A 24,042-nucleotide genomic window follows, 5' to 3' on the forward strand; every position below is an offset into this window, starting at 1 on the left:
AGTTGTACGACTTACTATCAGTAACCATAAAGGATTTTGCACAAACACACCCTCACTCCCTTTCTTCTGCTATTTCTCGGCTCTTCCAGCAGGTGTCACTACAATCACAGAACAAACATTCCACAGGATGGTATGTAACTTTATTTTTCTACCATAATTTAAAGTATTTACACACTGCACACTCACTGTTTTACACAGATACTTATTCATATACCTATGAACCACATCTAAAGGTTTCTTTGCAAAGACTCTACACACTGTGGGAGTTTCCAAGCATAACAAAGAGGACAAAAAAATGTTTCGAGTCTTTTAAAGACAGCCACGTGGAGCATCTGTGAAAACCAGTGTTTTCCCACAAGTTTAAGCTCCCCCAGAAGACGTTTGAACAGCTACATCCTACCTATGTGTTAGTATGACCCGACACTCTTCTGGTTAAGGAGGATTTCAAAAACCAACATGTGCAAGTAGCATTTTCTTTAGACATTCTACGAAAGAAACTGGAGAAGATAAACCAGGCCCTTCTCTAGAGAAATACCTGTATTTCTGAAACAGTTATCTGTGGGGAGGGCCTCAGTGTCATACAGAGATACTGACTATAAAGGGAGAACAGCTAAATACACTGGTACTAATAATAGTGATGTAGGATGCTTTTAAGCATCCTTTCCAGGTAAATGATATGGGCAAAACAACCCAATTTTCTTTTCCCAACTATTAGCAGAGGTGGTTGTTTTGCTTTCCCTGAAAAGGACAAAGGTATGTTAATCATATACACTCTAAACCCAGATACTGTAGAAAACTTCTACTGTTTTTACTTCACTTTTAGACTATTTGCACAAAAATAGTGGTTAGAAGTACCCTAAATATTTTTCCTTCATTCTACTCAAATTACGTCAAAATTACTAGCTAACTATAGCTTCTAACCTGGCACAGGATTCTGTAAGTGAACAAAAGAAGTCACGGCTCAGAGCTGATGGTAGGTAGGCCCCCGGTCCAGCTCTTATATAAGGATAACAGGTTTGGGTTTCAACCCTCTGTAAGCAGGATGCCTTCAGGATTTTCCCAGACTGGCCAAGATTATTCTCTCATATACCAGAAGATGGTCGAGAGGAGGTTTGCCACCTCTGGATGAACCCACATCTCCATCCTGTGACTGATAGATCAGTTCACAAAGAAACAGAACTTCACAAAATGACATCCTCTTTCCTGCCAGTCTGGGCCTCTGGCAGTGCCACTCATCAACAGGACATGGCAAAAGGAAGAAATTACCTGGCCAACTAAAACTAAGCAGAATCTTGACCCAAACTGCTGTGAAATTTAAAGTTCACTAACTTTTGTTTGCATTTACGTAAATGATTAGGGTAAAGTATAAATATTACCACTAATTCTTGGAACCATACATTTACATTTTAGATGTAACAACATAAACCTACCTAGCCTGGAGTTCATGTTCTGTTACCGTTCTTGCCTTTTGTTGGTGGTGTTTTCCTTTTGCAAGAGGTGCCAACAATGGAATTGAAGAGGCAAGGAGTTTCTCTGTAGCTTGGTGAAATTACTATAAAGTAAAATGACTAAATAATAGTCACCTACTGATGTTAAGAGGGAGAGTATCTGATTAAATCGAGAGGCCACCTGGGGTGCAATACTGCCCAGTGCGAATGTCTGGACTAACCAGCACCCAGAGTTAGCTACATACAGAGTCAGGCCAAGGAAGCGCTTCGGTCATGAGCGCCCCAGTCCACTCCATTATGCACACAGATGTGTCAAAGGCTGAGGAAGGCCTCGGTGCGGAGGGCAAGGAAGAGGAAAACTTTGTGATGGGATCTGGGCCTTGATGTTAAAGCAAGAATCTAACAAACCCCAGTCCCTGGGGTCCTAAAGTGAGACTGAGGAGGGCTTACTGGGCATGAACACAGGCAGCAGTGTGTTTCTGAGCCCAAACAGCCAAGGAAGAGAAGGCTAAGAATGTGGGCTTGTACAAATTACAGAGATAAGAGCAAGGCATGATCACTCAATTTATGTTTTTGCGTTTTGTTCGTTCAATGTAGAATAGAGTTAAAAGAGGGAAAAGCTACAGTTTACACAAGGACACGGGATGACAAAATTCTGAGAGCTGCCGGGGTCTAGCAAGATGCCTGGTATTCATCTATGAAATTGTCATCACTAGCCCCTTCTGACCTATAAAAACAGTTTTCATTCAACCTACCATACTATAAGTGCTCAGATATAACAATCCTAGTTAATAAGAACGGTACTAACATTCTCCCCACCCTCCGAAAAAGTGACAGCTGTAAAAGAGGAAGAGGGCCTAGAATCAGTGTTTAAACAGCCAAAAGCACCTGGAGGGGGGTTAACTGTCCTTCCACATCGAGCAAGGGCAGAAGAAGAGGGTAAGGACCTAGTTCAAAGGAACGAGGCAGCTGCCCCAGGAGGCAGCAGGTGAAAGCTGCGTGCATGGGATGAGCAGCAGTGGGAAAGGACAGGAGGGCGCAGCCAGGAAGAGCTACAAACAACGTCACCGGTCATCTTCAAAGGGAACGCTGCGTACGGTGTCTGTGCATGTGTACTATATACATACTAACCAGGTACACACATAAATATTTAATATATAAAAAATAAAGTGCTTTCTAACAGGTCCCCAGGCAGGGACATTATAAAACATTTCACAAAACTGCAACACAAAATCGATACAATCAAAGAACACTACATCCAACAGACGTGAAAACAGTCAAACACAATATGTACAATCAGGTGGGTGTCCCAGGACAAACATCCTGTCATATACATGGTATATACATATATACTCTTTTACTCAATATATTATGACAATATATATTTTAAAATTTTGTTATAGACAAAAACAGAAACAAAACAAAGACAACCCCTACAAAAACACGATAAGGATGGAGCACGCGAGGCCTAGACTGACAGACAAATGGCTGTCTCCACGGGGAGTCCCGAGGCCACTGCTTGGGAAAATGTGCCAGCGTTCTTTCCTGGGGTGCAGTGCCGCCACGTCTTCCAAGGCACTGTGGGCTGCGGCAGTGAAGTTGGCATCCCCCGTGGTGAGCAGGTCAAAGACACAGGACTGGAAATAGATGTCCTTCACCGGCATCTTCTCGTGGCATTGAGCGTTAGCAGTCTCCAGTGTGTAGCCAGGCCAGGCCTGGGCCGAGGACGTGTGAGGCAGGCTGTGCCCTAGGATGGCAGACACCTGGCCCTGCCCGTCATCGATGCGCTCGCTCAGGGGGCAGCCGTTCACACACAGCTGCAGGTCCTGGCTCTCCTCGTAGGACATGGCCAGGTCTTCAGGCATGCGGACGGCGAGGGTCAGGTAGCGACCCAGCTGCCGCACGAACACCGTGGTCCCTATGTAGCGAGCGTGCATCTCCACGTAGCGGCCGCTCTCCCTCTCCACGATACGCAGGCTCTTGATGTCGCCGTCCCCTCCACTGGTGCTGCCATCCACAAAGGCAGCTGGCAGGTCATCTGTCACAGCTTGGTATACTTTCTGATCTGTACACTCGCGGTGGGCTTTGAAGATGATGGTGATCTGTGGGAAGGAACGCGTACAAAGTTTAACACGATGGGAGGGATACGGGACGGTGCATCCTTGTGTGGCAAGAGCTGCTCTCCATTCTGGAGTTGAATGGCTAGAGGCAGAATCTCCAGACTAGGCCTCTTTGCTTCTGCCTTGCAAGTGAATGGTGTCACTGTTAGGGAAACTTTTAAAAGTCCTATGTATTTGGAATGATAATTTAACACAGATCCGGGGAATGTGCCTCCGGAAAAAATGTTCATTTTCCTAAGACAGAACAATGCTGTTGTTGGGATACAGGCAATTTTTATTGGTAATTTATATCTTGTCTCCTTCCAAAAACAGATGAGCTGTGGTAGAGCTCTGAGAAAAAAAGATTCCGTTCTCAGTTATGCAGAAGCTCTAAGTGGCTTAATTAACAATAAACCTACCAGAAATTTTTTTTTTTTTTTTTTTTTTTTTTGCGGTACACAGGCCTCTCACTGTTGTGGCCTCTCCCGTTGCGGAGCACAGGCTCCGGATGCACAGGCTCAGCGGCCATGGCTCATGGGCCTAGCCGCTCCGCGGCATGTGGGATCTTCCTGGACCGGGGCACGAACCCGCATCCCCTGCATCGGCAGGCGGACTCTCAACCACTGAGCCACCAGGGAAGCCCCGTACCAGAACTTCAATTTCTAAAAAGTTTCTCCCTTGGACGCTAAAACCATATCCCATGACTCATCACTACAAACTTACTTATAAACACTGAGGGAGGAAATGGAAAGCTGAGGAGGGGGCCATCCCAGCAACAGCTACCAATCATGTGCCTCAGGAAAGATTTCTCTTAAGTCCCTTAATCAAATGTTTCACATGACTGACTAATCGCTGTGACAGCAAACTCACTTAGCAAATGCAGCTCCCAAGCACTGGCAGACTAAATATCCTAAACCTAGTTACAGCAAATGTTTTCCCCAAACAGCACGATGGCCCTTCGACTTCTCAGAAATCTGTTCCCCAGTCAACTCTCAACCCGCCAAGTTAAGCAGACAATTCATGGAGAAAAAACTACTGATAATACAAAAGCTTCCCTTGAGTGAACTGATTTTATTTCCTTAATTAGAACAATTATTAAAAAAAAATGAACCTTGAGCACCTTGTCTCCAACATCCTCAACATCTCTGCCGCAGGGGATGGAAGGAAGATGATGAGGAAGAGACAGGGCCTTCTGGGTCACACAGGTGGGAAAACGGTCCCCAAGGGGGAAAAAAGCCTATGCTTTGAGATCTGAGTTATTGTCAATAACTGAGGTAACAGCTTTTTCTTCTTCTTTTTTTTTTTTTTCAGAGAACTATTTTATTTTAAATTAATCTTTACTGGAGTATAGTTACTTTACAATGTTGTGTTAGCTTCTACTGCACAGCAAAACGAATCAGCCATACATACACACCTATCCCTCTCCTTTTGGACTTCCCGCCCATTTAGGTCACCACAGTGCATTAAGTAGAGTTCCCTGTGCTGTACAGTATGCTCCCATCAGTTTTCTATTTTATACATAGCATCGATAGAGTGTATGTGTCAATCCCAATTATTCTTTCTTCTTGAAGAAAAAAAAAAGTATCAGGTGACTTCAGTCAAGGAGGGAGGTAGACAAGCCAAACACTCTACAGATTACTCTGGATGGAGGGAACCTTCCACCTCCTGCAAGGGGGCTAATCAAAACAATAGACCCTTGTTTAAAAGGCCATGCCGGCCCCTCCCCACCCCGCTCTCTACAAGTCCTCACCACCATCCTCAAGTTTATGTCCGAAGGGCTTTTTCCCCAGCTCGGCCAGCATTTGCTCACACTATTTAATTCCACATGTTACCACCAGTGTTACCTAACTGGAATTTTCCAGCCTGTTCATTTCACTTCAGCCAGTTATAAAGCCACATCTGAACCAGCTGCACTGTAGCAACTGGTTAAATTCATATCCGTTGTTTGCAGCTGCAACTAAAAGCCAGACAATGCACTAAGAAAATGCTTGGTTTTCTCCCTTCCTAATTACCCTGAGCCACAATTTAATTTCATGACCAGCCTTCTCACATTTCAACACCTTCCTAACAACCTGAAGGAGGTGTACCAGAGATGATTTCAGGAAATTTGTTGTGCATCCAACCATACGACCTTCCAGAGCGAGTGGGATTTTGAGCTAGATATCTAATGGGACTATAAAATAGATTTATTTGGTGGCTCTAAAGACAGTTTGACAAGTGCTTTTTTAAGGTAAGCTGGGATCCCTTGGAGGTGAAAAAGATTTATTCAAGTAAATTCTGCACCTGAAGAGTTGCAAGTTAATACAGACGGCTACAATAAGAGTAACAGACTTTTCATACAGCCACTCTCCTCATTTTCAACTAGAACATCCACACTCAAAGAGTAAATGAACTCTTCTACGACAGCTAGGCCATTTGTCCTTCCAGTCTAACAAACCTCAAATTTAAACCAACTTGGCGTTATCTGCAAGAATTAAGTACTTTTTAGTTCACCTTAGGAAAAACACAGAGGAATTAGTTTTGTTGGGACAACACACCAGAGAGATCCAATTCCAAACAAGTTTCTAAAAAGGCAAGCAAGGGTCAATATTAAGATGAGTGGAATAGTTCCAGCTCTCACCAAGTCCACCAATTCCAACTCAGGAGTCATTTCAAACACTCTCACGTTATTGTCCTCTGCTATGCCTGTGACACTGACAGTAACTCCCATTACTTCTAGAAGATCAAGTAAAACTTAAAGCTGTATACTATCTACACTGCATACTATCTACACTTACAAAATATTCCAGTTTACCTAATGGATTTCTGTCTGTCCAATTTCCTAGGAGTGATTTTCTCTATGAGACAACGAAGCTGGTATTTCTCTTGTTGTTCCTCCTTTAGGTGAAATAATTCGCTCGGAGCATATGTATAGAATTAGCCCTTGAATCAAGATGCTGAGGGTAATGAAGCAACCTCAAAGCCTGAGAGAGGTTTCCTGAGTGGTCCTCTGTAGTTTAAGTAGGTACTGAAGAGATACCTAGAGATATAATCAATGTTTTAGAAAACACTAGGTAACAGTTTCATGTGACTTAAGTTTTGTAATGTAATTTCATTCCTCATACAATTAATTACAACTCGAGGTCTTAAAAAGCAGGCACTCAGCCATGAAGGGCCAGAAATTCATTTCCAGATTCTGTCTCCCTCTTCAGAAAAAAAAAAAAAAAAAAATTTATTCACTCTCAATAATTCTTACTTTAAAAACACTCAAAATTTAATTGGCATGTTTGGTAATTCCACACGTTTTCTATTTCCAACTAGCAGCTGTCAGAGGGTAAAAACAGGACATTCAAAAATGTATTCTAAAGCTCTCAAACAGATAATTTAAAAACACCAGCTATGCTGCTTACTTTCCCCCCTCTATGAACTGATCCATATGCTGTAATAACTCAATTTGGCACATCTGTTCTATGCCACACCATTTATTATTGATGGATGGCATTTCTGTGCATTTAAAACACCAGTGCCTTTTGTTAAACCTCCCCCGCCCAGCCCCTTCCAACCCTCACCTCAGACAAACTACTCCAGTCCCCTCATTCATTTTTAATGTTTCATTCCCTGAGATCTTTACCACCCAACGGGTCTCTTAGGAAGAGCAAGAGAGCAGCTACAAATCAACCTTTCCACACGAGTAAGGCCATAAGGATTTAAGGTTTGCTGTGAAATACCAATATTTAGAGGCAGCTGCCTCTCCTTTCCACCAGGAAAGTAAAAAAAAAAAATTAACTGAAAACGACGTAGCCCCGAGAACCAGGCATTGCCTTGGCAATGCACAGACAGAGCTTCCCCAGGCTCGACAGCCTTGCAAAGTGCTGCACAGAAGTTTTCAAACAGTAGAATTCCCCACAGGCTGTGCACTTAACTATTTGTGCTTATTGTATTTTGGAAGAAACATTTATTGGTGTTTAATCAGGCCATCTGGCACTGCAAGTGCAGGACCTTACTAGATTTCTCTAATAGCAGAACTCGACTTTAAGATCAAGGGACTCCATCTCTTGGATTAAGATGGGCCTGCAAACCAAACTGAAAGTCACAGAAATCAGCCTGGAACATACAGAAACAATTTTGATATGTACCTAATTAAGATTCTGCTTGTGTTAAGGAAGCTAAAATTAATTTTATTTCATATAATTAGCTGATAAGTCTACTTCCTCAGATCCTCTGGGTGCAATTATAGGTTGAAAAAACAGGCGACTGTGGGAGAATAAGAGAACACTGTGCCCATGGCCCCTTTGCTCTTACCAGATCAGTGGAGTACAGCCTCTACACTCAGTCCTCAAGGCTGAGCAAAACAAGAAACCATTCCAAAAAGGGCACATGCTTCAAAGAAATAAACACACGTGCTCTATCTCCAGCTCTAAAACACATAATCTTAACTTCAGAGGGTCAGTTTTTATAAATGTTGAGGAGGCTGAGCCTAGGAAGCTCTGAAGCACCATAAGGAAGTATCTCGGCTGGACTGGGGAGAACTCTGGATCTCTCTCCCTTTTGTGGAGCAGGAAACAAAAGCATATTCATCTAGAATAACTTTCTGTTTGAACAGTTTCATACAAAACCTAGGAGAGTGTATGTACCATACTTAAGGAAAAAATGTTGCATTGGTTAATAACTGATGTCATTGATAATTTTCCTGAAAAACTAAGAAAAAAAAATCTGTCAGGAAGGTGTGAACTCGATGAACCGAATGTAATTTTACCATTCCGACTCAGCCTACATATCAGCTATCTACCTATAGGAAATCTGAACTTAAGATCTATGAGTATAGTTTCTTAAGTAATTTCATTGGAGTAGGACAAGATACTAACAGGAAGACAGTAGTACATGTGTTTAAGAGGAGGGTGGCAGGTTAAAAATCTTACTCTAGACTTCTTTTAAGTCCTGAATGAGACTATAAAAATCTCCTACCTTCTAAGGATATCAAAATAGGTTTCTCTATGCTCATGAGTCTCTTTCCACAGAGCTCTGTTCTAGAAACATGTACAGGATTCCAGAGAAACGGAATGGATCAGACTTATTTATTCTTCAGTGTTGCCCTAGGTAATACATGCAGGAACAAGGGCTGCCTTGGCTGCTGGAGGGGTTCTTGGCAGCAGATGGAGAAAGAAGAAACCAAACCAGAGGGAAAGGACACCCACAGTTGAGGCTGCTAGGGTGGTCCAGGGGAGAAGCATTAAGCTCAGTGGCTGGAAAGAGCATGTGAGAGAGAAAGGGAAGCAGGCCCAGGGATGACACATAAAAGGGACAGGCAAAAAAAATGTCGACTTCCAAAGGGCAATTTCTGTACACTTAAAACAAGAAAGGCTGGAAGTAGAAATAGGCTCAGAGACAGGGAAATCGGCCAGTTTCCTTGTACAGACCAGAGCTGAGTTTGGGGAGGAAAGGCCTCTGGTCCTCACAGTCTTGGCACTCAGAGAACTCCAAACGGAACTTCTTGTTTGTTGTGTTCGGACTTTGCATTGAGGAGGCCAGCAAATGTAGGAACTCACTACACTGCTAGATGCGAACAGTATTACGGGCCGAGGCTGCCACTGTGCTTTAGACCAGAGGCTAAAAATATTCTGAAAGGTGACAGCCAGGGCCAGAGGCAATAACTCTAGGGGCAGGAATCTGCCCTAGCAAGTCTTGCTTTTAGGGATCTCCCTCCTAATTGGGGGGGGGGGGGGGGGATGGGCACAGGGCCAGGGTTCAGCACAGCTGTTTCCCAAACCAATGGGGATTAGGAAATCACAGTCTCATTGATCATTTTTCAGTTTTGGTGATTTAAAAAGCAAAAGGGCTTGAAGGTCTCCACAATACACTCACACTCTGTCACTTGTAGGTTCAATTGCAGGTTCCCAGGGCTATTAAAAAAAAAAGCAAAGCCCAGGAACGAGGTGGTTACAGGCAGTGACCATATATTCCAAGAAGCCAGTTAACTGGAAAGTTACAAAACAATATCCTTCTGTCTTCATTTTCCTGAGGCAGGGAGCGGGGAAAGCATGAACACCACATAAATGCACACGTGTGCTTATGTGTGTACTCACGCACACCTTTAGACGGAAAGATTAAACCCTGACCCCCTTTTCAGGAGCACATGCAGAGCAGATGGGAAGTTAGTATTTAAATGTTGTCACATCAATTCTATCCACAGTGTGTATACTAAGTTCCAACACTGAAAGAACCCCACCAGCAGCAGCAAAGGTACTTTGGGCTCCAGCTCTTAATAACCAGCTAACTGGGACATACAGAGCTCCTCTCTCCACAGACCCAACTTCACCTGAAGTTCTTTCTAGACCCGACAGCATCATGTTTTCACTACAAGGCTCTCCAGCTAAATTCTGCATCTTAGATGGGTGCTGCTATTCTTGTTAGTTATTACTTACTGACAAGCTGAGCAGTTTAAGAAGTCCTGAAGTTACCCCACCCATGAGAACACAAAATTCAAAACAGTGGAAGAGCAAGTTCTACTACAGTCAAAACAAATAAAGACAAAATGGGTAAGGTAGCATTTTTCATTGTTCAACACTGCAGGTAACTATCCCACATTCCACACAGGCAGAAACTGTTTGGTTAGCATTAATTGAAGCCAACAAAAAAAGTACCAACCATCCAATGTTTCCTTCTTGCCCCTTAATCTCAAAATGTTAACTCAAAGAAAATTTAACAGGGCAGAGAGAAACATTTGGAAATGTGACAGAAAAACAAGTTCTAACTCTCAGCTGTGCATCAGACTTGGCCTCCTGCCTCTGGTTTAAACTATGAAGGAGTGTGGATTTGTTTTAAAGGAGTAGAGGCCCACAGCACTCGCATGGAATCCTGGCTGGCTCAGGCAGGCGTTGGGTTAATTTCACTTATAAATGGGGGATTACGAAGGTCCTTTTTGTCCTTCCAAACCACATCTGGCACAGAGGGAGCGGCACAGAGAGATTCAAAATATAAAACTGACAAGATACACAGACACAAATTTTATACATTTTTAGACAGTTTCCACTAACATCTTCCGTATTTCTTCATTCTATTCCAGAGAACAGAAAGATGATAAAAGACTCATTACCCAGAGTACATGAATCTGTATGAACAATATAAAGGTGTATCTTGTTTGGAAAGTACAGCATAAAGAATAAACAAGGCAGGCCCATTTTCACCTTACAAAATGATCTTTCACACTTACAGATACATCATGGAGCTAATAATTTCTCCTTCTTTTCCTTCTTCCTTTGCCCACATATACTTTTACCTCCAGGCAATCTGCTGAAGTTTCATATAGTTCTATGAAGCAAAGCTGAATAGTTTCTGGGCCTGAGACCTTACAATCCAGTACAAACGAGAGCTATGCAGGAAACAGAAAAGGACAAATAGAAATACTACCACCTGCAATTATACCTGATTTCTGCTTTTCTAAAAACTATTCTTTAATGTTTCAATATTATCTCTACAATAAGTAAATTCAGGGAGGATAAGGTTATCTAAGACATGTTTTCATGTGTCTTAAAGATGAGATGGAACCCTGAAAAAATGATTTTAACTAAGAACTGGTGATACTGATGGTCAAATTCCCTAGAAAGCTTTCTGGTATTAAATCAAAGATCAATAACCTTTCAACAGTGGCAGCCAGGGTTCTAGAGCCTGCTAGGGTATACAGGAGTGAGGAGACCTGGGTGCAGGTGAGCGGCCACCTGAACAGTGGGAAGTGAAAAGGGAGACTGTGACAAATCCTAGGAGTAAGAACACTGACCTGTGATGGTGACCAGCGGGGACAGTCAGGCCCTGGGTACAGCAGCCCATCTCTCTGGCCCAACCTCCTGGTCCTTCCTGACACCCGAGACAACTCGCAGCACTTGGAACCAGCTTATAATGTGGGCCACCAATGTTCTAAGAAGAAACCCTGCAAATGGCTTTTTCCCCCCCACACAAACCCACAATTCTCCACTGACTGCTGCAAAGTTTAGTAATGTGCTTAGACTGAGGCAGAGATAACATTCACCTCTGCATCTCCCATGCATAATAGGCCCTTTAATGCTGGGTGTTTCAAATGCAGCACCACATTATACATTTTATCAGAGAAATGAATATAGTATAAGCTGGGAGCTACAACTGCAAACTTCTTTCCCATCTGTTCTGCAATATGCCTCAACTGGTGTTATAACTTTTTTTTTTTTTTTAGCATTTCTGCAAAACAAGGAGGACCATGACAAGATGCAAATCTTAAAAAGATGGCAAGAATTAGCTGCATAACAGATAATCGTAACAAAACAAAGAGCAACCTCAGATTTTAAGGATTAGTTACAATGTATCTGCAAGACAGCTTGTGCTCTCTGGAAGGAAAGGGCTCTATATTCTCAAAGAAACTGCCACGTGTCCCTTCTGTAACAATGTTGCACGAAAGCACAGTGTCCATGTATTCAAATCACAATCTGGCAGAGGGAAGGATAAGGCATCTTCCTTAGTCCACAAAAATAAGAATGATCACCACTGTGTAGCTCACATTGTCTCCATGAAGATACTAAAAACATAATTGGTTACAAAAACTTGGCTAGAAAAAAATGCACTAGGCCTAGGGTCAAGAGAGGACAGATTTCCAAACCTTGATCCAAAGATATGCCTAAAAAAGACAGTGGAAAGCCTTTGCAATGCAGGCGCGTCTGCTCTGATTTTGTAACCAACAGAGAATGACCCAGAACATTGGTTTACATGCCCACATTTGATTGTCGAACAACAGTTCATGCTAAGGGGCATCAGAAAGGAGCACAGGATCCAATCATGCTCTAGGACCCTACAAGTGAAGAGTATTTTATCATCAGGGAACACCTTGGGTTATGCAGTTTGATGAAGATAGTAAGCAAGAATGGGTCAAAGGGACTAAGTCTTCCTGTATCTCTAGTATCATCAACCAGTGGAAGTTTTCAGGAAATTTCCCAGAAAGCAGCTAGAGTTCGAGACTTAGGGATAATTATGGACTTTCAAAGACAGGGTCTCTTACCATGCTTTGGATAGGCACTGAAAGCTACTGCCCATGGGGTCACTGGGAGCTGGTGGCCCATGGCAGCAGCAAGAATTTACAAGGCACCTCAGAGTACCTGTTCAACAGCTACCCGGCTTGGTCAAGCACAAAGAACACACCTCTTCCCCAAAGTCAAACTGCCTGAAGGTAAACCACCTTCTCTCACTAAAGGATGAAGTACAGAAAAATCTGAAGATCTATAAAGGACCTGCAGTCATCTCAATCTCCCCTCCTACTTGCAGTTTTGTATCACTGAGTTTGAAGAACAGCATACAAAAGCTAGAGTGATGAGAAAGGACATGATTACGTTAAAACAAAAGGGAAAACAAAGCAAAGGTATATCAATTATTTGTACAGAATAATTTTTAAAAATATTGCCATCGTTTAGGTGTATAATACATTCATCCTTGAAATTTTTTGGTTAAAGGAATCATTTTAAATGCACCTGAGAGACTGGTGCTTTTAATACATGTTACTAGGAATACATCTGTAAAGTGCAGAATCCTTTCATAAAATAGTTTATACCAAAATCACCTGTAATCATGGCATATACAATTCCTTATTAAATCCACATAAACAGGGATACATAGATGCACAGAATGAAGTAAAAAGGAGTTGAGACTGAGAGGCTGGCAAAGAGAATGTGGAAGAGAAGTTACAGAAGCCCAGCATCCCCACAGATGACCTGGTTATTTACCTGTGTGAGGCCCAGGAGAGATACTGGCACTGTGTCCCCTCGCCAACCCCAGCCCAAAACAGAAACTGCTTTTCTTCCCATGTAGCCAGCGCTGCCAGTTCTAAGCCTGCCCCCTCTCTCATCTCTCTCCCGCAGAGTGCCTGCAGGCCAGAAGTTGCCCCTTACAGCCAAAGGTGTAGAAGGTGGCCCAGAGCTGACATGGATCTCAGCAGAGGTGTGCAGGTGTGCCAGGAACCCTGGCAGCCCCAGGGCGGGGAGAGATGAAAAAATAGCCCTGGTCTCCCCTTTAGGAACACATCTAGCTGGCAAGGTGGCCAACCATACAGACTCCTGGGAAGGGATCCCCAACAGGCTGGTGGAGGGCACGACATAAACCCAGTGGCCGTGAGAAGGCATACCTGCAAGCAGCATGACCGACGTTTCCCGGGGAACGGGGAGAGAAAGTAGACAAGGGAAGATGAGGCCAAACTGTCAAGCACTGCAGGTCTTGCTGCCCTACACTCACTGCTTGCCATGTGGATAAGGAAAAGTCTTAGCTAATAAATGACCCCTTGAGTATACAGGTGACTCTGCAGTTTAGATTTTTTTTCCCCCCAAGCTTTGTCTTCTCGTGATGAGGTTTGAAACGTGGGTGTTTAGGGGCAGGTAGAGCTCACAAAGACAGCCTTGAAGATGACTTGCTTAAGAAGCCAGGTTACCAGGACTGAGTTGCCTTAGGGACTTCCCTGAGCAAAACACCTGAATCTAGTGCTTCAGTTTAGTGCTGAAGGTGGTGAAATGAATGTTTGCTTAAATACTATAATTTTGGCATCACAACCAGCCAGCCTCTATGATATGACATCATTGGTCAGTCTTTAAATCTAGTGACACTGAGCACATAGGTCATTAAAAAAGCTTGACCACAGGATGACACAGTATCCGCAATGTGCAGTGCTGGGTTATCCAATGGCTGGTCTATGTATGTATTTAAGGTCTCAGTAAAGCTGGGACTCATATAAAAAATTCTTCTTAAAGGTTTCTTGAAAACAGTATTACAGTAGACATCAAGGAACAAAAATTAGATCTTTTTGGAACTTATTTCTTATGTACTTTTTTGTCTCATTGTTTTTATTTTTATTGCCATCATTTTTTCATTGCTTAGAATTTTTAAAAGGTTTCATTTTGGCCCTGGGTTGGTAAAAGGAAATTGCAGTGCAAAATTTTAGGCCTTTGTTTGGTTTCACCAGCAGAAGCCATACCAACATGGAGACAGGCCCTCAACAGTAACCTTCCAGATGCTTTTGGGGGCTTTGGAGAGAGTTACAAAAAGAAGGAAAGAAACAACTACTAGAGGTCATAGAGTAATTTGTTGCTGAACAGCATGGTCACCAGATGTGGGGAAATACTTTCCAATAGTGCAATTAAAGACCAAACATTCTCACTGTCTGCTTGAATTTATGTTAGAGGATAATTTTTCCCCTCTCCTTTCTGGAATGGGTAAAATCTTTGATCCTTACCAAAGTGAGGGAGAAAACAAATTGTATTTATTTATTTGCTAAAAACTATGAGAGATTCAACCACAACTGAAATAGAATGATCTGAAGTCCTTCAGTGTCAACTGTTCCATTTATATAATGTTAATACTCATAAGGTAACCAGTTGTCCCCAAATATTTTCAACATGATCAGTAAAAAGTATAAAATTTTGAAAGGTTGAACACCAAACAGAAGTGACATGTGACTGGATGGAAGGCTTGGAAAACAAAACTTTGGGCTTGTGAAAAGAAACAATATAGCTGACCCCTGAACAACAGGAGGATTAGGGGCAAAGACCCCTGTGCAGTTGAAAATTCACATATAACTTTATAGCTGGCCCTCTGTATCGAGAGTTCTGCACCCAAGGATTCAACCAACCATGGATCATGTAGTACTGCAGTATTTACTACTGGAAAAAAATCCACGTAAGTGGACTGGTGCAGTTCAAACCCATGTTATTCAAGGGTCAACTGTATTTTCCCATGCACACAGCACTTATTAATCTCAAAAGTATCGTTTGAAGGATACCACTCCAAGCCCTCAATTATTTACACAATGATTTTGATGATTTTCTACATTCCTAATGGAACTGTCTTCTTGAATTTTCAGTGTTATGTCTTTCCAAAGACTATTCCCAGGTTTTATATCCTATGACTGCAATAATGATGGATTTTTTGCCCATGGCTTGTCTTATGACTTCATAATTATACTAACTTCATATCATAACATACAGCAAATACATATTTTTATATACAGATAGGAAAAATTACTTGCATACTTGTAAAACACAGAGGAAGAAAAGTTTGAGATATAAGATTTGGAAAGGTAAGCTTGGGCTTTATTGGGAGTTGAAGTGTAAATAGTTTTAAGTCCCCCTAATTTGTCTAGATCGATGTAATAGTCTTTGTTCAGAGCAATGACTTCTAATCTTAGATTTGTGACACTCCCGGGGTGTCTCCATACATCTCTGGAGGTGCTGTAAAATTCCCTCCACAAAATGTGAAGTAAAATAATTTAAATTCACTTAATGACTATGCCACATATGTTTGGAGGCAAGGGAGGTGTCCTGAAATCAAAAGAACAGTCGTTAAGTATTATAAAAGCTTGTTCCCTGTCAATTATATTTTAGTCTAAACCAACTGATGAAAAGATAAACAAAGGAAATCAAGCAAGATGAGAAAACCTGTATATGTGATTTTGTGGTTGGAGGAGACGGTGAAGGAGCTGCTTACTTGGGACACTATTTTCATGGAGAACCCTTTTTGACTGCTTTATTTATTAACACCTGAATCAGCTCGGACTGGCAACTGGAAAGCCAGTCATAGCTCCTCTCCACCTACTTGCACTAAGACACTGGTGCCTTAAAATTGGCTTAGAGGATCTCTATTCAGTATTAGTTTCTTTAAAACAAACAAACAACAACCACATACACTGGCAGCTAGACAGGGTAAGTTTAACTTAACTATGTCAGTTTTCCCCTCAGGCTGACTTACATTTTTATCCTGAGATGACATGGGGTTATAAATCACTGCTCTGCAATATCCAATTCTTAACTTCCTTGGTCACCACTAGGTTAGGAACTAAAACACCACTGTGGGCTTGCCACTGAGAAGCTGGCTTATAGCCATTACATTTTACTATAGCTTCCAAGTTCCCAATAAAATTTCCTGATGGGTTACTGCCTCTGGCTTCACAGCGTTCTTTATTCAGAACACCCATTTCAGTCATCTGATAAATCTGAACATGGATTTCTTCAAGAGCCACACACATCTGCACTTAAAAATGACACCACTGAAAAAATAAAGAACTTTTTTTTTTTCATTAAGCAAGCCTGCCTTTTCCCTAGAGAACCCAACTTCAATGTTTACTTTTTATTTTTCATATCACTGCCTATTTAAATTTAGACCCACATTTTACATAAGCCCTAGAATTCCACTGAGAAATTTTTTACCAAGTAATTTTCATTTAATCCTTCATCCACCCTGCGTGCCAAGATGACCAAGAGAAGCTCCTTTTAAACTAGGTCTTTGGTATCACACTTCAAAAGTTGCCTGAAGAATCAAACTCTGAAAGTTATTGGAAAGAAGAAAAAAGTACACTTGCCTTATCTGTAGCAGTAGCACTGGATCCAGGGACCACAGGCACATTCGTCACTTGAACTGAAAGATAATTATTATCTATGAGTGGCCAGGCCCCTTCCACTTTGCATGTCTGGAAGTGATCCTTGAAAGTTCTAAGGTGAGGATCTCCGAACAAGCCACAAAAAAGGTAATTAGGAGGGTTCTGGTCCCCTCCCCTGTGTTCTCTGGCTCCCGCGTGGCTATGATAGTTACAAGGGTCATGGGTCACTTCAGGGTTTGTGGAGGATGTGGGTCCATCCTTAGAGCAGTTCCTCTGGCTCATGAGGTCACTGATACCCAACACAGCAGAATGGTATACTAGGTTACCACGGCAGGCTTTTGAAGTTCGCTGGGTGCAGCCGGCATAGGCACGCAGAGCCTTGCAAAACTCAGAGTCAAAGCCATCAATGGCAGAGTTCAGGTTTGAAGTCAGGAACACAAAGTCTGTGGTACATTTCTGGATTCGACATTGGGCTGGCTGTTGGCAGTCACCTATGAGAAAGAAGATAAGAACAAACATTTTTTAAATGCTTCACAACTTCCTGAGCTACATGAGAAAATGACATTCTCCTCTGGGAACTGTTTGTTCTATTTCATATACTCCTATTTTAAGAAGGCCTTCAGAAATAGGGCTGTATTGTGCTTCTTGGCCTCTCACAAAGTAAGCCACTGGGAGAAACACTGCATGCAGCTAGTTAACTTGAAACTAAAGCATGGGCCATTGTGAGTAAATAGGAGTCTAGCCCAGTGTTCTTAGGGTAAAATTACAAGGGAATGATAAACGAAATATTTTATCAACTTTGCTATTGTTTATAGATTTTGAGAAAGATGTCTTTGCTTTAAGACCAAGTCAAAGATATGAACTTTGTTTTGATTTTGAAAACTGCATAAGTAATGTGCTTTGGAAATCACTGTCTATGCACAAAACCACGAGTAAAGCCTGCACACCTCAGGGAGGGGAAACTCCTAAATTACAGCATGATTAGTTAAAACACCTTTACCCGATTCTACTATGGCTATAGGCAAAGAATATCAGGAAAAAATCCAGGTACTAAGTTATTCTGCATTTCTTGAGGAATGTTTATCAACAAATTGCATATAAATTAACACTTAATCTCCTGGTTTCTATCAATACAAAGTGTAAATGTTCCCTTAAAAAAATGAAGTGATTGATCTGACCAAGCTAGGTATTCACTTATCCCATAACATCAACCACACTAGGATTCCAGCTCCTAAACAGTTCACCAGTAAAAGTACACTAAATCAAAGAGTACGTAACACTGACAGGTGATCCCACCAACTATGTTTTTTTCCAGAAACAGAACCAGAGACAGAATTATTAGAGTATATATAAACTACTTTTCCCCTAAATCAACAATTCACATAAACTTAATGATTAATTCACATTAACTTAATGATTTAAGTCAAGCTAAAATGAATGAAAAATCATGTGATTACTGCCCTATTATTTAAAAAGTCAGTTTTCAAATTATGGCTTGCCCCTAGCTTCTCATATAAAAATTTTAAAATCTCTCAAAGCACAAAAAACACAATGAACTGCCAAGACTAGGTCAGTGGTGTGCACCAATCAGTTTAACACTATATTCCTTAAAATGGGAACACCAGGATTACTGAAATGAGAAACAGTTTTCTTTATCATCCACCTCAAATTTTATACAAATGAACTGTAACGCGTATCTGTATTACTTTTGCCCATCCTCTATAGGTCTCTCAACCATGGAGGAGCCTCAGTGTCAAGTCTTAGGTTCCTCATATGAGAAATGAGTAGGTTGTTCTACAGTAAACTCTGTGATCTTTTCTAGGCATAAAATATCTATTGTGGGGGGGGAAAATCAGTCAGTAGAGTATTATTAAATGTATAATTATTCAAGATTTAGGCATAACAAAACTTCAGGATAATATCAAGATTTAGTAATTTACCTGATAAAGACTTAAAACTAACCCTAATAATCATCTTAGAAAGATATTTTAATCTTTTCAGTAGTAAACTGCTTTTAAATCTGAATAAAATAGCCTGTAATCTCTGCTCATGGCATCAGCTGGGGAAACAAAGGGTAGGAAATGACAACCTCTTAAGGCACTTCCCCAACCATTCTTAAATTTCAAAAACCAAAAAGGGAAAAATATAGTCAAGACTGGATATTTGATTTAACACAAGTAAAAGAGATTAAAATATTTTAATATTTTGGAGCTATGAATTTACAGCTATCACTAAATTGCACTTAAAAAAATCAAATACATCTTGATGTGTTTGGTCCCTTTTATGTTTGCTCATTCCAAAGCTGATATTTATAGAATTCCTCTCTATAAAGTAGATCAAATCATTTTTCAACTATTTTTACTCAAAAAAGCAAAAATGCGAACAAAAAAATACAACCAACCAACAACCAACAACCCCCCAAATGGTATTAAACCCATTTTACAGATGGGAAAATCAAGACAAAGGCCTTGTCCTGGCTGGATTGTAAACAGCTAGTATGAAGCCCAGAGCATGGTGCCTTTCCTCAAATCCTGTTTTCATTCCTCCACATGTCACATCTCTACTAAATGCCTGATTCTCAAGACAGTACTTGATAGCTTAAAAAAAGACGTAACTACAGTATTTCTTTTAAAATCAGCTTCACAGTAAGCAGTAAGCAAGAAAATAAAATATGGGCCAAGATCACTCAGTAATGAACAGTTCTTGGACAACATATAAATGACAGCACAAGAACTTTCTGCTAAACTTGCAGTGCCTATTCTTTGTTACGGCCTATAAAATCTAGCCAAGCATACACTTACTAATAATTATTTCAAGTAGTCATAAAATATCAGAAGTAAGACCAGCATGGAAATGCAGATGCAACTGTTCAGAAAGAAAGAGAAAAGCAGAATTTAGATTCCCAGCTCCTTTTTTGTTCCTTTCCTTCCTCCCCTCTCGCTTTTTCATAGCAGGTGGGTGCTGATTCCTTTGAGAAATCTCACATAAAACAGAACTCCTTGGGTTCCTTTGTTTTGGATGAGGTTTCTAACAGACTTTTTGAATAGAGAAGATGGGAGGGAGGAGGGCTAAATAGAGAGAAAGTGCATTTGGGTCAGCAGTTTCAGCCCCATCACAGGCTCCTGTATAATGACTAATTTGCAGCATACACCCAGAAACATCCAGGCTTCATGAATTTATAATGACAATGCGCACTTTGCCTGTTATAGGCGGTAAAGTAAGCCTCCTGTCAAAATACCAAGACAATGCAGAGCAGAAACAATTTCAAGGATGCAGCCAAGAAGGCCATGAAGTGTATGAGTAAGCAAGGAACTCCCATATTGGATCTCCATTCAGGAAGCGCAGAGGTTTGCTTAAGGGAAAAAAAAAAATAAGTGAATAAAAGTATTCTTTTCATTTCCCAAGGGCAGAATTCAAAATCTGCAGCTACAGATCTATTTTTCAAATCAGATCATCTATGATGTGACAGTATTTTCATTCCGGTAAATGAAACTTACTAAGGGATTTGTGGGTCTATAGCTTTCATTAATGATCCAGACATAAAGACCTCACCATTCAAGACAGTTTCCTCAATGTCCGGACTGCGCGTGTGAATCTGCAGCCCAATCACCAGTTTATAATAAAAGAAATCAGATATGCTGAAGTGAATTAAGTGAAATGCAGAGCCATATGGGGTGCAGAGGCAAATTATATGGATCCAGGCATCAAACATATGGTAGCCCATCTGTAAAGACCACTCGGCTAGGCTCCCTGCTCTGAGGAGAAACACCCCCTGCATTTCAATAGCACTGCTCTTCAAAGAAATCTCTCAAAAAGGAGCCCTCTTTTCTATAACCAGATTAACTGCTCCATTCCAACAAGCTGTCCACAGATATCACTCACCACAGCAACTCTGGGTAGAATCTAATGGTGACTTCAGCGTGAGCACATTAGGATACTGAGAGGAGTTTCACATTCCAAGTTCTTGAACTAAGGCACCTTAATTTTCTAAACTTTTAAACCAACTTCTTAGGCCTTTCATGGGCCAGCGAAGAAATCTTCAAGGACCACATTCCAATCCTGTTATAGGACCCAATGGCAACTGAAGGAAACGATATCCAAGTAGTCAAGAGGGACACAGTGCTGCCTACCACTTCAATTTCCATTTCAAGAAACCTACACTTTGACATTATGGACACTTATTTTTTTCACACAAAACCTTCCTGAGCAGATTTTTTGACACGTCATAAAAAATTTTCCATGTAACCATAAGCAAACTGACTTTATTTTCTAAGGTTCTAAAGTCACTAATTTAAAACCTTAATCACCGTAAAACTTTCTATTTACACTCTCTATTAAGACCTCGGTCTGTTTCCACAACAGTGGTAAAATGCAGCTGTTACATCACAATGCAAAGTTATGCAAAGTAAATTAAGTCGCCTCCTCAAATGCCACATTTTTCCCCCATTACTTAAAAGACCTCCTGGATTTTTAACACTGCTGCTATGACTTAGTAAATAAATAAGAATTACTCCGTACAGTTGGGTGGCATTAAAATTCAGTATTCTCCAGATCAGAGCGTTGTGACTGCTGTCCTACAAATACAGGACAAAAAGCTCGCGAAGGAAAACTTACCTAATGCTCTAAGTGTGCTCAAACTACAAGATAAATTATCTTTCAACTTGGTATTAAAAAAATTCTTTGTCTAGATCTGCTCCTAGAAGTGGTACTTATTAGTAAAGAGAGTCCTAGATTTTTTCCCCAGCTTTATTGAAATGCAACTCACATACAACACCGTGTTAATGAAACGATCTTAAAAAGAAAAGTAGGTTAAAACATGCTAAAAGGCTCATCTTCGCTAAGAAGAACGAAGAAGGCTTACTTCGTTAAGAACAGATTCCTCACCGCTGCTTCCATAGGGGAAGCGCCAAACCTCCAGAAGGCAAGACATCTGTCAGCCTCTCCTGGAACCCGAAAACACGCGGCTAGCCACAAAGCACGGGTTTTTCCAAAGAGGTTGAAAACTGAATTAAAAGCAGCTTTCGCAAATATGAAAGAAATCCCAGTTTTAAAAAGTTTAAGTTACTTCGAGATTAACCCCCAGGTTTTCCAGCTCTGGTGAAAATCTTTCCATCTGGTGCGATTTCTTCGCCTCGCCGCCACCCCCAACTCCAGAGAAGCAGCACAAGGCTCCTAGTCACCCCACCGAGGCGGCGGCGGCGGCTGCGGAAACCTGATCCCAGCCTGACTTTCAGTAAACACCAATGCAGAGAGCAATAAAGCATCCGGAACATTTGTCTCGGGTGCGCAGCCCCCGCCCGCTACATCTTTGATAAGTGGCTGTTGGAGGGGAGATTTATCAACGGTCCGAGCAGAAGGCTGGGAAGGCGGGAGGGAGGGGAGAGGCTTCTCCTCTGCGCCCCGGGCGCTCCGCTCGGTCAGTGGGTGTGTTCCTGCCGCCGCCCCGCGAGCCCAGCTAAGGTGCATGGCAGGGGCTAGTGAGGCCTTTCCCGTCGCGCCACGCCGCCTTCCGCCCCGGCAAGCGCCTACGGGACCGGGGGTGTCGGGGAACAAAGCACTCGGCCCTAGAGCTGGCTCCCCTCGCGCGCGCGCCTCATACCTGCGTGAAGCAGCCCGAGGCTGAGCAGCAACAGAAGCAGCAACGCCAGGGGCGGCGGGCAGAGCCGGGGGCGGGGGCACTGCTCAGCCCCGGCGGCAGCGGCGAGGGCGGCGGCGGCGGCGCAGGAAGATGCTGCTCTCAAGCCCATGCCCGTCCATGCAGGTCTCGTGGGCTCCGGCGAGGGCGGCGGCGCGGGCGCCGTGGCGGGTCCCGGGCCGTGGCTGCGGCATGGGCCGGAGGACGCGCCTCGCTTCCTCTTCTTCCTCCTTCAGGCCAGCGTCGAACACGGGCCGCCGCCACCGCCGCAGCGAGCAGTGCGCCGCGGGCGGAGCGAGTTGGCGGCGGCGGCAACAGGGCGCAGTGGCATCGTGGCGGCCGGAGACGGCGGCGGGCGGAGGGAGAAGGGGCGGGAGAGAAGACACAAAGACCGTGAGCGAGTGAGGGGCCCGACCTGTAGCGCGCGGGCGCCCTGGCCGCGGCCAGCGTGGGCTCACCAGGCGTGGAGCTCGGGTGTGGACGAAAATGAGGAGCACGCAGCCCCAACCAGCGGCCACCGCCGGCCAGGATATCTTTCCGCGTCTGCCCAGCTCTCAATCAATCTCAGCCCCTCACTGCCGCCCCGCCCGCCCTACACCCGCCAATCCGAGTCGTCCCCACCCCGACCTCGCCCCTCCCTCTAGCTCCATTGGCTGAGAGGCGGACGCTCTGGGCCCAGCCCGCCACTCGTAGGGCCCAAAGCGCCCGCCCCTCCGTGCCTCCTCCTTCTTTCTGCCTGCCCAGTGTAGTTCGAGTTCCGCGTCCGCCCGCTGCGAATCCTGTCCTTCGCGCCCGGGCCCAGCCTCCCTCCGGCTCCCTCCTCTGCTCTCCCTCCACCCCGTTCTGCGATTTACTGTTTCCTCGCACCCAATTGAAACAGGCGACAGCAACTTTGTCCTGGCGTCGTTACAAAGGCACCGGCCTTTGACCTCTCCTTGAATTAATGTGATCAGGTTCAACCTCCCTCCATGACTTTTGTTAAAAATTTCTTTTTCATCACCCTCACTCTGTCCCTCCAGCTCCAGCTACGGCTACGGCTCCTTGGAGGAAGCGGACGCTTTTACCCTGAGCCTTGCGGCAGGTCCCTTCGCAGCCAATCACATCTGCGGAACCGCGTTCCTAGCCTGTTGCGGACTTTTGGTAAAGCTAGCACCCAGTCGCGTTGGAAATCCGAATGTGACCCACGGTCCGGAACAAATCGGATAGGCTGGGAAGGTACCCGCCAGCTCCCGACGGAGTTCGCTGGCAGCTGTGCGAGGCTCCGGTGTTCTTGTTCCTTTGACATTTCCCTTCCTGAAAGCTGCGGGGAGGGGTCTGAGAGCGGGCGAACTTCAACGTGTTCGGCTACAGTGTAATTAGATTAATGAGGATAGTAAGTTTTTAATGCAGTGTAGAATAATTATGCCATGATTTCTTGTTGCTCAGTGGCTTTTCCACAAATTTTCATCGTCTATTAGCAAATTAACCCAATGGCAGGTCGGTTTCTACTTTTGCGATTGAATGGATCCC

At 43.1% G+C, this 24,042-nt stretch overlaps 1 protein-coding gene across 1 annotated transcript; it reads right to left on the reverse strand.

Annotated features, from left to right (window-relative positions):
* Window positions 1-2,881: 2,881 nt before the first annotated feature.
* RGMB (repulsive guidance molecule BMP co-receptor b) lies at window positions 2,882-22,756 on the reverse strand (the record flags this gene model as incomplete). Its single annotated transcript, XM_082834880.1, has 3 exons — window positions 22,498-22,756; window positions 16,881-17,389; window positions 2,882-3,550 (listed from the first exon to the last, which is right to left on the reverse strand). The coding sequence occupies exons 1-3, from the start codon at window positions 22,643-22,645 to the stop codon at window positions 2,882-2,884; spliced, it is 1,326 nt and encodes a 441-aa protein (XP_082691006.1). The 5' UTR covers window positions 22,646-22,756.
* Between the last annotated feature and the right edge of the window lie 1,286 nt (window positions 22,757-24,042).

Source organism: Leucopleurus acutus (genome assembly GCF_964270905.1).
Source record: "Leucopleurus acutus genome assembly, chromosome: 3".
NCBI classification, from domain to species: Eukaryota; Metazoa; Chordata; class Mammalia; order Artiodactyla; family Delphinidae; genus Leucopleurus; species Leucopleurus acutus.